Below are 14,307 nucleotides of genomic sequence, written 5' to 3'. Positions count from 1 at the left end.
ACCGCTCTAGCTCTATAGAGCCTGCATTAATACACTCTGACCGCTCTAGCTCTATAGAGCCTGCATTAATACACTCTGATCGCTCTAGCTCTATAGAGCCTGCATTAATACACTCTGACCGTTCTAGCTCTATAGAGCCTGCATTAATACACTGACCGCTCTAGCTCTATAGAGCCTGCATTAAGACTCTGACCGTTCTAGCTCTATAGAGCCTGCATTAATACACTGACCGCTCTAGCTCTATAGAGCCTGCATTAAGACTCTGACCGTTCTAGCTCTATAGAGCCTGCATTAATACATTCTGACCGCCCTAGCTCTATAGATCAGGGCTGCAACAACGAATCGATAAAAATCGATTACTAAAAGCGTTGGCAACGAATTTGGTCATCGATTTGTTGAGTCGCGCGATTAATACGTCTCTCATAGGCGCGGCACTGTTTACTGCCAGCCGCCAACAGGTTGGGTTCTTGGTTCATGCACGCTCACAGCGAGCTTTAGTGTGAGCGACCACAGCTTGTATTTTGTGTACCTTCACTGTCTTTGGGTTAAAAAAACTCCTTCAACTCAGTATCCGTCTAGTCCAACCAAAAACTCTGTCAGCTGCTGCTGCTACAGACGGTGTGCAGACGGGCTCGGAGTCGGCACTGCGTGCATCAACAGTCATTCAAGCAGCGATAGTAATCACACAACAGGACAGTGTATTGAGATTGAGATTTTGAGATTTTGGCGAAAACTTGTTTCCCAGCAATATAAAATAGATAGTAAAGATGGAATTAGGACCAGTTTATCTTGAGCTATGATCATCTTATCATCAATTAAAGCAATAATTTAAGTTCTATTGCAACAAAATAATAGAAAAGTATCAATAGTGTTAAAATAATCGTTAGTTGCAGCCCTACTATAGATCCTGCATTAATACTCTGACCGTTCTAGCTCTATAGAGCCTGCGTTAATACACGCTGACCGTTCTAGCTCTATAGAGGCTGCATTAATACTTTGACCGCTCTAGCTCTATAAACCTGCATTAATACACTCTAGCCGCTCTAGCTCTATAGAGCCCAAATGAATACAAGAAACTCGGACCACTCTAGGTCTATAGAGTCAACATAATAACAAGTCACTCTGACCGCTCTAGCTCTATAGGCAAGGCAAGGCAATTCTTCATCTCTTTCTTCTTTCTATCTCTGTCTCTCTAGCTCTCTCTCCCTCTCCCTCTCACTCCCTCTCGCTCTCTCTCCTACGCACTCTCTCTGGCTCCAGTGGATGTCATATTCAGTCTGCTCTGATGCTGTCATCTTTGTGTTAATGTGTTGTTGTGTGATAATTAACACCCACCATGCAAGGACCACTCACTCATGATTTGTCATTCTCTATGAGTGACAAACGACACTCGACTCGTTCCGGAGAGAACTTCCGCTGGCCGGTTGCAAACGGTTCTTTAACTGGTTCTGACTTGTTCCGGCCAGACAGAGACGTATTGTTTCGTACAGACTGCATGTTGCCTGGGTCAGGTGAATGGGTCTCGAACACTAGCTAAAGTCTCCCCATGTGTGCTGCTGTTCCAAAACCCTAAAACCCTTCAGACCATTAAAGAAACTTTTGACAGGTTTGACTCAAGAGTTCAAAAGACCAAAAGCCTTCGAACCAGAATGCCAGACTCCACCCAACCTCTGGCTGGGTATGTGACCGTAGCTAGTTAGCTAGATAGCATAGCTCCCTCCTCTGGTTAGGTATGTGACCGTAGCTAGTTATCTACATAGCATTGCTCCGTCCTCTGGTTAGGTATGTGACCATGCTAGATAGCATAGCGCCCTCCACCATTTAGGGATGTTACTGTAGCTAGATAGCATAGCTCCCACCGCTGGTTATGTATGTGACTGTAGCTAGCTCGCTAGAAGGCATAGCTGCAACCGCTGGTTACGTATGTGACTGTAGCTAGCTCGCTAGATAGCATAGCTCCCACCTCCAGTTAGGTATGTGACTGTAGATAGCTAGCTAGGGGAGCGTACCTATGTTCCCTGGGTCCTATGTTCCCTGCTTTCTATGTGACCGGGGAACAAAGGACCCTGTGAGCAAATCTTTTTTTCGTAGGATGGAAGGAACAAGTACCGCCTTTTTTACCTCTGATTCGCCTGTGATTGGTTAGAATGGCTCTCCTCTGATTGGTTAGGGTTAGGTATAGGGTTAACCCTCACCCTAACCCTAACCCTGACCCTAACCCTTTGCACCCGGGGAACATAGGACCTGGGAAACATAGGGATGACCCCCTAGCTAGCTATCTAGATAGCATAGCTCTGACTTCTGTTTATGTATACGAGCGTAGCTATTTAGCCAGATAGCATAGCTCCCTCCTCCAGTTAAGTATGTGACTTTTGCTAGCTCGCTTGATAGCATAGCTCCCACCTCGGGTTAAGTATGTGAGTGTAGCTAGCTAGCTTGATAGATAGCATAGCTTCCACCTCCGGTTAAGTATGTGACTGTAGCTAGCTAGCTTGATAGATAGTCCCCAGGCTTTTGTGTGTGTTAACTGATGCTGTGTGTGTTCTCCAGGCTTGCGTGTGTGTTAACTGATGCTGTGTGTGTTCTCCAGGCTTGCGTGTGTGTTAACTGATGCTGTGTGTGTTCTCCAGGCCCCACAGTGCTGGAGGTCTTCAACACGCTGCTGAAGCACCTGAGGATCAGCGTGGACCTGGAGCTGGGGGAGGGGCCTCGCCGGGCGTCGGCCACCAGCGTGTCGTCAGGGCGATCCAAGGAGAGCGAGGAGCGCATCGTCCAGAACGCCATCATTCAGACCATCGGTACCACATAACTTTATTGAAATGGCTCCGTAACACCATCATACAGACCATCGGTACAACAAACTTCATTTAAACTATTCCGTAACGCCATGATACAGACCATCGGTACCACACAACTTTATTTAAACGCTTCGGTAACGAGTACATCTGTATGACAAAACTTTATTTAAACGGTTCTGGGACGCAATCATACAGACCATCGGTACCACAAAACTTTATTTAAACGGTTCCGTAACACCATCATACAGACCATCGGTACGACAAACCTTTATTTAAATGGTTCTTTAACGCCACACTTTCGTGTGTGTGTGTGTGTGTGTGTGTGTGTGTGTGTGTGTGTGTGTGTGCAGGGTTCTTCGGCGGTAACCTCCCTGACTACCAGCGTGCAGAGGTGATGATGTTCATCATGGGGAAGATCCCGGTGTACGGGACACCCTGCCACTCCATGGACACGGTCAAGATAGGGTGAGACTCTACACACACACAGCACTGACACAACACACACACACAGCATTGACACAAACCACACACAAGGCACTGACGGAACACAAACTTCATATATATGTAATTTTGTATTTTGATATATATTTATCTTATTATATATTTGTTATATATTTTATACTTTTTATTTATATATATATATATATTTTTATATTTTATTTATATATATTTTTCAATATTCTATATATTTTTTTTTATTATATTTAATTTATATATATATTTATAATGTCCCTCGGCTCTTTCTCTGTGTGTGTGTTTGTTTTATTTTCTTCTTGAAAGTGGGATACAGCAAATTGCTGGTATCAAGCTAACCATGTGTGCGTGTGTGCACAGTTCATGCCTTGTGGGCTCATTGGTCGTGTCTGACGATGCGTCTCCATCACTGATCACAGGATGACATCGTCTTCAGTTCCCCTTATCTCCTGAAGAGCGTTAGAACGTGGATCAGGATACAGCAAAGAGATTAATAAAGTTTTCAGCAGAGCAATGGTGGAGACGAGTTCTTCAACACAGCCGTGATTTCCTACATCATTAATAGCCCATTTGATGAGAGACAGGGTGTTGTCAACAAGGGTGTCTCCCGGCCGAAGGCTCTGGGTTTGAAAGGCCTGGGTTAAAATGAAACCCTAACATTCAAGCAACCTCAAAGGAAATGGCATCCGTGATGTTTGAGCGTTTGATTCCCGAGACGGCAGTCCTCTGCTAAGAGGCTGGGGAGAAATGAGACGGGATGTTACTTATGGTCCCGGATGGGGATTCAGGTGTCGGGGAAGACAGAACAGGACAGTAATGGCATTCAAAATAGATCTTACAACCGTTTTAAAAATGTACAAACATACATTTTTTAAAAGATAAAAAAATAATGCAGTACAGAATACACGTCTAAAGGCTTCTGCTGACGTCATTTTCAGGAGACTGCTCCTTTAAGAAGCCCTGTGCTGGGGGGGTGACTCAGACTGTGTGGTTGTCTGGTGTGTTGTTCCGCTCCATGCCTCGGCCAAGCAATCTGCTGCCTCCAGCCCGTCTGAGGTTATCAGAACCAGAATCATCCTGAGGAAGTGTCCTGGTGAACTGTCATACCAGGCTGCCTTTGTCACGCTTGGGAAGTGGTTTTTGATTTAATTTGCAGGTGACTGAAAAGGTGTAGAAATAACCTGAACACTCTTCAGGTCTCCTCTCCTCTCTCTCTCGTCTCGTCTCCTCTTTCTCCTCTCCTCGACTTATCTTATATCCCCTCTCCTCTGTCTCCTTCTGCTCACGATGTCTGTGCTCTGTCCTCCTCTCCTCTCTCCTCCTGCTCACTGTGACTCTCCTCTGTGTCCTCCTCTCCTCTCTCCTCTGTGTCCTCCTGCTTCTCTCCTCTGATTCCTCCTCTCCTCTCTCCTCTTTGTCCTCCTCTCTCTCCTCTGATTCCTCCTCTCCTCTCTCCTCTGTGTCCTCCTGCTTCTCTCCTCTGTGTCCTCCTCTCTCCTGTGTCTTCTCCTCTCTCCTCTCTCCTCCTGCTCACCGTGTCTCTCCTCTCCCCTCTCCTCTCTCCTCTGTGTCCTCCTCTCCCCTCTCCTCTCTCCCCTCTAACAGCCTCTCTCCTCTGTGTCCTCCTCTCCTCTCTCCTCTCTCCCCTCTAACAGCCTCTCTCCTCTGTGTCCTCCTCTCCTCTCTCCTCTCTCCTCTGTGTCCTCCTCTCCTCTTTCCTCTGTGTCCTCCTGCTTCTCTTCTCTTTTTTCCTCCTCTCTCCTCTGTGTCTTCTCCTCTCTCCTCTCTCCTCCTGCTCACCGTGTCTCTCCTCTCCCCTCTCCTCTCTCCTCTGTGTCCTCCTCTCCCCTCTCCTCTCTCCCCTCTTACAGCCTCTCTCCTCTGTGTCCTCCTCTCCTCTCTCCTCTCTCCCCTCTAACAGCCTCTCATCTCTGTGTCTTCTCCTCTCCTCTCTCCTCCTGCTCACCGTGTCTCTCCTCTCCCCTCTCCTCTCTCCTCTGTGTCCTCCTCTCCCACTTCTCTTCTCTCCCCTCTAACAGCCTCTCTCCTCTATGTCCTCCTGCTCACTGCGTCTCTCCTCTCCCCTCTCCTCTCTCCTCTGTGTCCTTCTCTCCCCTCTAACAGCCTCTCTCCTCTATGTCCTCCTGCTCACTGCGTCTCTCCCCTCTCCTCTCGCCTCCCCTCTAACAGCCTCTCTCTCTCTCTCTCTGCCCTCCTCCAGACACCAGGGCACCAAGAGGATCCAGACCATGCTGCTGAGCTCCCTCATCATGGTGAGTGAGATCCTAATCTGTTATCCTTATTGCTGCCTGCCAGCGCCCCCGCACCCAGCCAGGGACGGCTCACAGACAGGCACATTAGCCTCAGCAGACCAGAGCAATCAGGCCCTGATGTGCGGCGTGGTGGAGAGTGATGGGCAGGTGGTGTCACGCGGCTGCTGGATGGTGCGGGTCACACTGCTTGGGTCTCAGCGGTAACATCTTCTACTTCCAAATGCTACGCTTATCCATCTCTACCGGGCTAATGCCTCACATCTAGCCTGACTGCTAATGTAGAACCAGCCTACCATAGAACCTATGACCTTTAACCTCATAGCAATACTTAAACTTCACTGTCTCTTATCCATCTCTAACATAATACCCAAACTAACCATCTCTAATCTAAGAGATTAACGTAACCATATCTAACCTAATTACTCAACCAAACGATCTCTTAACTAATACATCATCTGCTATATTTAACCATCTCTAAACTAACACCGAAATAAAACATACTGCTGGATGTCATGAAATAAGAAATATATTTCTGTACAACGCTCTTACTCTGAAAGACATTTAATCTCTCAGACATGAGACGGCCAAACACAGCTGGGAACACAGACACACTCACTTTTGATTCCTGTGATTGACTGAATCATCTTTCCTGCTCTTCGCTCATCCTCCTTTCTTCTTATATCCGCCTCTTCTCTCCTTGTCTTTCATCCTCTCCTCCCTAAACCAACCCCTCTCCCCTCTCTGCATCCACCTTCCTCATCCTCCTCCTCTGGTCCTATCACTCCCCTCCAACTCCTCCTCAGGAGTTGCAAGGTTTTAAAGTCATGTGTATTCGAACAGACTTATGATTTGTAGCAACAAGTGAACTACTTCCAAACACTAAGTGAATTACTACTCTGTGCTCAGGCTCGGGGAAACACTGGCTTAGGGTTGTAGGACAGAGGGGTCAGAGTTAAAAGTTTCTGTGTCTTGTGTTGACTGCAGGTGACCTCCGGGTTCAAGTCTAAGACCATGGTGGCAGCGCTGCCCTCCCCCTTCCTGGACCCGCTCTTCTCCATCTCCCTGATGGAGGACAGCGAGCTGCGACAGCTGGTGCTGGAGATCCTGCACAACATCATCGATCGCCACGACAATCGCGCCAAGCTGCGTGGCATCAGGTACCGCTTAGTTGCTAGGCACCCGACTGGGGGGGGGGGGGGGGGGATTGTGTGTGTGTGTGTGTGTGTGTGTGTGTGTGTGTGTGTGTGTGTGTGTGTGTGTGTGTGTGCGTGTCACAGCACATGTCTTTATATACACATTAATCTACGCAATGCAATTATAATTGGTGTATACGTAGTATTGTTTGGTTTTGCATGGATAAGTGGTCCTGGTGTTCATTGCTCTCTGTCCTCATCCCTCCAGAATCATCCCAAATGTGGCCGCTCTGAAGTTCAAGAGAGAAAAGATCTCGAAACAAGACGTTGCCTTCATGAAAAAGGTACAAGCTCTTCTGTCTGCCCGCCTGTCTGGGTATTTTTGTCTGACTCCCTGACTGTCTGTCTGTCTGTCTGTCTACATTTCTGCCTCTCTGTCCGTCAACCTGTCTGTCTGTCTTCCTGTCTGTGTGTTTCCATCTGATGGGGAAACTCTTCGTCCTCCACTCTCCTTCCAAAACCCATGAACCTGCGTATTCAGATCTTCAACCAGCGTCTTTAGGAGGCGGTGCCTGTAACAGCTGCAGGCGTGACGTAGCTGAACCACACATGAATAGAGCCTGAATGGTCCTGTGCTGCCGTCTGGGCCCACCAGGGTGGAGAGGTCGGGGGCTCAATGGAGGCCCTCCAGCCCAGCGCCTCCTCTCCTGGCTCGGGGAGACGCGGAGCTCTCAGGGCCTGGAGAGCCTTTAGGGAGGAGGCGGTCTCTACACCTGGTTATCAGCACCACTCAGAAGCCCAGTCTAGCAGCCAGAGACTGGGGTGGTATTGGGCAGCCTTGTGTCCACCAGTAGAAGACTGGGGTTGTACTGGGCAGCTCCCAGTTCCACCAGTAGAATAATGTGGCTATACTGGGCAGTTCCCAGTGTCCACCAATAGAAGACTGTGGCACTCCTTTATGTTACGTTTTTAAACCCATTTATTTGGTTGTTTTTTTTGCCTTCAGTTGAAACCTGTGGTTAAATCTGCTCTTCAGCTCAGATTGCCGGTTGTGTCGGTCAACGTCTCGTCTAAGAGGTCGAGCAGCAGCACAAAGCTCTGTCTATCAGTGTTGGGTTGCTATATAATTTCTGCCTGCTTCAGCAGAGATGTTGTTGTTGTAATGCCTTGCTCCATGCCAGCCTCTGCCATCCAGTAGCCATCAGGCTCAGGTCGTCACTCTGTTGGTCTGCCCGTAAGTCATTATGCAGATTCTCTTGGTATATGATTAAAGGTTGGATGAATGTTTTTTGGCAGACGGAACCGTAGACAGAAGTGATGCCCAGATCTGTACCGCAGCTATCCCATTTATCTGTGCTTCGTTCCTGATTTATCACCTTGTTTCTACTGGTTGAATACAGTAATCTCCACCTGATGTTGACTAGTTAGCTCCTGGTTTGCTACAGTAATATCCACCTAGTTAGCTCCTGGTTTGCTACAGTATTATCCACCTAGTTTGCTCCTGGTTAACTCCTGGTTAGTTACAGTCATCTACACCTGATGCAGTGTTTCCCCTATATGCATTCAGCAGCGGTGCACCGCCGCTGCTGGATTGTCAGCGTCACTGCAAAAAAAATAGAATTGCAAAAAGAAATAAAGTTTCTGCCAAGTTCAAGGCAAATTTGCACAATGATCTGGTCTCAGCAGATAACTTGACTCTGTTGGTTGTTATGTCATATTTGGAAGCTCAATCTATACATTTTTCTATACATTTTACAAAAAATGTAGGTGAAACACTGCCTGATGTCTACTTATTTGCTCCTGGATAACTAGTAGACTGCATCTCCACCTGCAGCCTACTAGTTGTGCAGAGATGTATGCCTATCTTCTGAGTAAGATTAGAATCTTATAAAAAGGTCATTCTATCCACCTTACCTCCTCGTCGTAGTGGTTCCCACTGCGTTGTACCGCACCAGCCGCCGGCAGAAGTACCACTGGCAGATGCTTACCACCTCACAATGCTCCCTGGTTACCATCTGGCCAGGTCTTTGAGGACGAGGACTCGGTGTGGTCTCCTTCTGGTCCGGGGGTCGGTCCTCCGGCGTGGCTCCAGCCTCGTCCTCCACTGCGCCGCGTTCAGCACCCCTCTCCCGCCGGCCGGCATCATTAGCGGTCGCTAATTGCGTTCATTATGGATGACTAGCGTGCCGTCTTCTACAAACAGAATGACCCGGGTTCTATTAGAGCCGTGGGAAGTGGCAGCAGGGAGGTGTTGATGGGCGGCGGCGGCCCCGTTGTTTCTGTTCACAGAGGAGAACAGAGGCTCCTCCACCGCCGGAGAGCCAGGAAGCTCCTCTCCGCGAGCGTGTAAAGGGGAAACACCTGGGGTGGGTGTTTCACCTTTACACCTCGGGAGGGAAGAGAACACATTGTCATCCTTCATGGTGGCCATGCATAACTCCATGGAGAACAGTTTGCTCCTCCTCCTGCTGCTGCTCCTTCTTCGCCTCCTGCTCCTCCGCCACCTGCTTCTTCTCCTCCTCTTGCTCCTCCTGTTCTTGCCCCTGCTCCTCTTGCTCCTGCTCCTCCTTCTCATGCTCCTGCTGTTCCTCCTGCTCCTTCTCCTCAATGGCAAATCAGTTCAGGGTGTTTCTCGGCTTGTATTTATAAATTGTTTTGTATAATATTTGTACTTTTGGTACCCCACAGGCGCACAGACCAACACACAGAAATAACTGTCAAAACACACTCACATTTTTTATTGTTCTCTCATCTGTCCCCTCCTCTCTCTTTGTCTTCTCTCCTCCTCTTCACCTCTCATTCCCTCTCTCCTCTTCCTCTTCCACCTCCTGCTTATCCTTTGACTCCTCCTCATCCTTTTCTTCCTCCTCCTTTACCTCCTCTTCCTCCATTACCTCCTCCTCTCCTGATCCTTTACCTCATCCTCCTCCTCCCCTCCTGTCTCCTCCTCCTCCACCTCCTGTCTCCTCCTCCTCCTCCACCTCCTGTCTCCTCCTCCTCCTCCTCCTCCCCTCCTGTCTCCTCCTCCTCCACCTCCTTCTTAGCATGGACAGCAGCTGTACCGCCACATCTACCTGGGTTCCAAGGAGGAGGACAACGTCCACAAGAACTACGAGCTGCTGTTCACCACGCTGGCCGTGCTCACCATCGAGCTGGCCAACGAGGAGGTGGTCATCGACCTCATCCGGCTCGCCATCGCTCTGCAGGTATCGCCCGGGGGTCAGGGGTCACAGGGCAAACCTTCCTCCCTGTCAGGTTGTGGTTTTTGTACTGAGGAAGGGGATGAACAACTCAAAGTTTATGGCGGCAGCAGCTCAGGAGTTGGAGCGGGTTCGGCCGGCAACCGGAAGGTTGCTAGTTCGATCCCTGAGTGTTGAGGTGTCCCTGAGCGAGAGGCCTCACCCTGACTGCTCCTGACGAGCTGGCTGTCGCCTGGCATGGTTGACACCGCCGTCAATGTGTGCATGAATGGTCGTAAGTCGCTTTGGATAAAAGCGTCAGCACAATCCCCTAAATGTAAATTTAGGGGATTTGAAGTTCAAGAGAGAACTTCAAATCCCACCAGGAAAAGTTGTTTTTACTGGTGAGGGAGGAACCAAGAGGGAGAGCACCTCAAAGTGGGAATACATAAAGAAGGGACTATAAGTAGGAGTTGAGAAGATGATTGCTCTTTTGTGTTGTTTTTTTCTCGAATTCACCAAAATAAAAACACCAGGAACTCTTCATTTGACTGCAGGTCCTTAATGATCGCTGATGACATTAAGGACCTGCCTGCTTTGGACCCCCTGCTGGGACTGAATGACAAACAGAAGGATTTAGGATGGCAGGCACCGACACACACCCAGCCGACAACGTTAAAAGCCACACATGCCAACACACACAGAAATAACAACAGGCATAACACACACACCCCGACAAGACAACAAAAACACTTGGCCCAGCTGTTCAGGTTCCTCTCACAGCAGGTATTTATCAGTTAGTAAATGTCATACACACAGACACACAGACAGATAGCCTCCTGCTGGTTCAAATGATCGCTGCTCGCTCCCCCGTCTGTTGCAATGTGAGGTGTGTGAGGAGGCCTGTCTGTTCTCATGTTCTCAGGTCAAAGGTCGTCGGAGGGTCATCTCAGTGTCAGAACTGTGGTGGGAATCCCCTTCTTCTCCTACTCCTCTCCTTTAGTATCTCCTCATCTCTTATCCTATTCCTCTCCTCCTCCTTATCTCTCGTCCACTCTCCTCCTCATCCCTTTTCCTATTCCTATTCCTGCTCCTCCTTCCTATCTGTCCTCCTCCTCATCTGCTCTCCACTCTCTTCCTCATCTCTTATCCTATTCCTCTCCTCTCTCCTCATCTCCCCTCCTCCCCTCCTCTCAGCCCCTCTCCCCTCTGGAGAATGCTGTACCTCCATGACAGACTAGAGCATATGGCTGTGCTGTAAGATCTGACAAAGACATCGTTCAAAGTCACAAAACTATTCCAATCATCAGGGACCGGAAACAAATGTTACGGTCAATTTAATGTTTTCATTTCTGTTTTTAATGGAACCGTCTGAGGAAGACCCTTAATGTTCCACGGATGAGTAACGCTCTTAATATTGTCTTGTTGTTGTTGTTTGCTTTTAGTGAATGAAGAAACAAAGTTGTTTTAGTTTTTAACCAACTTACGAAAAGGAGATTTTAGATTTTGGCGTTATGACCTCTGCATATTGATGAGATGGGGGGTCTTTAATGATTGAATGGGTCGAGGATGAGTTAATAGTCGACATCTTAAAGCTGCGATGTGATTGGCTCCTGCAGGACATGGCGCTGACCAATGAGGAGAACATGCCCATGGTGATTCGCTGTGGCATCATGGCTCTGGTGGCGGCCTACCTCAACTTCCTGAGCCAGATGATCGCCAACCCGTCCTTCTGCCAGCACGTTAGCAAGGTACGGCACTAGCAGTACACTGTTAGCTTTTGCAAGCACGTTAGCAAGCTACGTAGCTAGCAGTACACTGTTAGCTTCTGCCAGCACGTTAGCATGGCACTGTTAGCTTCTGCCAGCACGTTAGCAAGGTATGGCGCTAGCAGTACACTGTTAGCTTCTGCCAGCACATTAGCAAGGTATGTCGCTAGCATGACACTGTTAGATTCTGCCAGCACATTAGCAAGGTACGGCGCTAGCATGACACTGTTGTTTTCTGCCAGCAAGTTAGCATGGTATATCGCTAGCAGGACTCTGTTAGCTTCTGAGGCACGTCAGCATAATACATCTCTAACATGAATCTCCTCCATCTCGAGGTGGTGGAGCTGAGGAGCCTGGACGCCCCGCATCTCCTGCCTGAACACATCTTCAAAGACAAGTGTCCGTAAGTGCCCCTCCCCACCCCCTCACCTACCACTCTCCACTTGGGGCTGGTTTCACGTTCACACTGCTGCAACCATAGCACATTCGATCCCCAATGTCTACAGCCTCCCCCGTAGGCATCCTAGTGCATGATGTCCTATCTGCTCCTCATGAAGACCCATTCATCTCAGTTCACCATGTCACTTGGACTAACGGGTGTCTGCAAAATGGCTGAATAGTAAACACGAAAAAACCCTGAAGGGAGTTAATTCTACTGGTTGAAGGATGTTTGGTCACCATGGAAACACTGTCTCCCCAGCCTCCCGGACTCTCTGGACAAGGAGGACCGGAGCCTGTACTTCCAGACGCTGGACATGGCCGAGTGTCTTGCGGGACCAGGGTACAGCGTGGACCGGCTCTCCATCTCCTACGTCCCCCAGGTCACAGGTAAGACCCGGCAGGCGGACCTTCAGCTCCCCGGGGGGTGCACCGGGCCATTACTGTCAATGCGTACACACTCCGTTGGCAGCTGGACTGAAAAGTCATTAAAGGGTCCCTGATTTGACCTGTTGTGATGTTGATTATCCATTAAAAGATCAACCTTCCAGTCTTCCAAGTGAACTGTTCCCACTTGATAGGCTGGTGGGTTGCTCTAGCCATCATGCTTCTGAGTGGACACTTCACACTTGTGATTTCCAAATGGCTTTAAATTAATTATAATAATCATCCCTAGTGGTGAAGTAGAGGAAGGAAGAGGAACTTTTTAAGTCTCTTACTGTATTTTCCTCTTACCAAAACAACTTTACCACATAGGAGTGATATTCATCATCTAAAGAGCATTATTTTGAAGTTGTTCTTTAATCTCTTGAAAGAGCTTAATTCACTATGCTTATGAAGACCCAGAGAAGCTCTTGGAAGCCAACGTCTGTGGTAGTTTGTTTACGGTGAAGGAGGAGGAGATCACTGTTGACGTCCTCTTCAAGGATTTGTTATCATTTCACTTTCTGCCTCATGGTATTTCTCGGAAGAATTCGAATTTGAAAAATTTCTGCTGAAATAAAAGACATGTAAACATGTCTGAAACCAATTTCAGGAGGCCAGTGGCCTGTACTACGAACCTCGATTAGAGGGTTAGCGAGGTTTGTTGCGCTCAAAGCCTGGGTTAGTTGGGACATGAAAGTAGGTCTCTTTTAGCGTCGCTGTATCACCATGGTGACTTATGCTCTCAACCAAACCTGGTCGGGAGCAGGTTTTCAGCTAAGTCTATCGGGAGATCGGCTACTTAAAGCGATGCGCAGCTTCCTCGCCCCTCCTCTGACAATGGTGTCACCAATTGTGGGTGTTCCTGTGGACCTCGGAGCCCGTTTCATACAGGGGTCTCCCCGACAGAGGCTCTTTCGGGACCGATCCCTAAGCATTGCCTGAGAATATTCTTTGAGAGATACAGGTTCTACTCAGAGGGTATTCGCTATTTGATCGTCCTTGTTGGACCTTATGGAGACAATGCTTACTGTTGCGCATTGTGTCCCCCTGAGAGAGTGGTAGAGTGGAGGTAGCGCGTCAGTCTTGAATTTCTGCACGGGGGGTTTGACTCCCAAGTGAGGCGCATTTATGTGAAGCTTAAAAAGTCCCAATTCTCATGCATTTAGAATACTTATTCACCAAAGGTTATGGAATTATATTTTTGTGCTTATTTTGAAATTCAACCCATATTTTCAAGGCTGTGCTGGCACCACATCTATGGGGGTAAAAGGCATGATGATAAACCGGCGAGATTTGAACCCCGGTCGCTGGCGTTCGGGTCTTATACTAATCCACTACGCCACCACCGCTACCTCTCAGCGGTTGAAAACATATGCAATACATTTCTTACATAGGTGTATTTAAAGTGAATTCCCTAAATTATAGAATAAGGCAGGTTGGACTTTGCTTATGCATTTTGAAATCATCATCATTCTAATGGGATTATTGTCGAACAATTCTGCATTTGGCATAGCGAGCGAGGTTCGTAGTATACCCCACTGATCAGAGGCCTCTTTAAAGTTAAAACTCTGGCTGTGCAATGACGGGACACGGTCGCTCAGACACACCGTCACCACGAAGTCCTGGAAAATTTCCTGGAGTTACGGATCAACCCTTCAAACTAAAATACATCATCAGTAGGATTGATTATTAAACTGATTCAATATTTATGTTTTAAGGCAGCAAAAAAACCCTGCAGCCTTCCATTTCTTTCTGAATACCTCAACTGATTCTTGTATCCTTCAAGTTCTCCTTGCATTTGAAGGATACATGGGGTA

General features: G+C 48.2%; 1 protein-coding gene across 1 annotated transcript in view; it reads left to right on the top strand.

The window, feature by feature from the left end:
• efr3a (EFR3 homolog A) overlaps positions 1–14,307 on the top strand; it is a 70,289-nt gene that overhangs the window by 43,194 nt on the left and 12,788 nt on the right. Inside the window, exons 10-18 of the mRNA XM_079750818.1 lie at positions 2,631–2,798; positions 3,149–3,263; positions 5,494–5,545; positions 6,530–6,702; positions 6,947–7,022; positions 9,723–9,884; positions 11,477–11,608; positions 11,962–12,029; positions 12,327–12,454. Coding sequence (XP_079606944.1) covers positions 2,631–2,798; positions 3,149–3,263; positions 5,494–5,545; positions 6,530–6,702; positions 6,947–7,022; positions 9,723–9,884; positions 11,477–11,608; positions 11,962–12,029; positions 12,327–12,454 — 1,074 coding nt within the window. The remainder of the gene's footprint in view (positions 1–2,630; positions 2,799–3,148; positions 3,264–5,493; positions 5,546–6,529; positions 6,703–6,946; positions 7,023–9,722; positions 9,885–11,476; positions 11,609–11,961; positions 12,030–12,326; positions 12,455–14,307) is intronic.

The sequence above is a fragment of the Pollachius pollachius genome (genome assembly GCF_949987615.1).
Source record: "Pollachius pollachius genome assembly, chromosome: 14".
NCBI lineage: Eukaryota > Metazoa > Chordata > Actinopteri > Gadiformes > Gadidae > Pollachius > Pollachius pollachius.
Note: the sequence above shows the minus strand (reverse complement) of the source record. Positions and strands in the feature narration are given on the sequence as shown.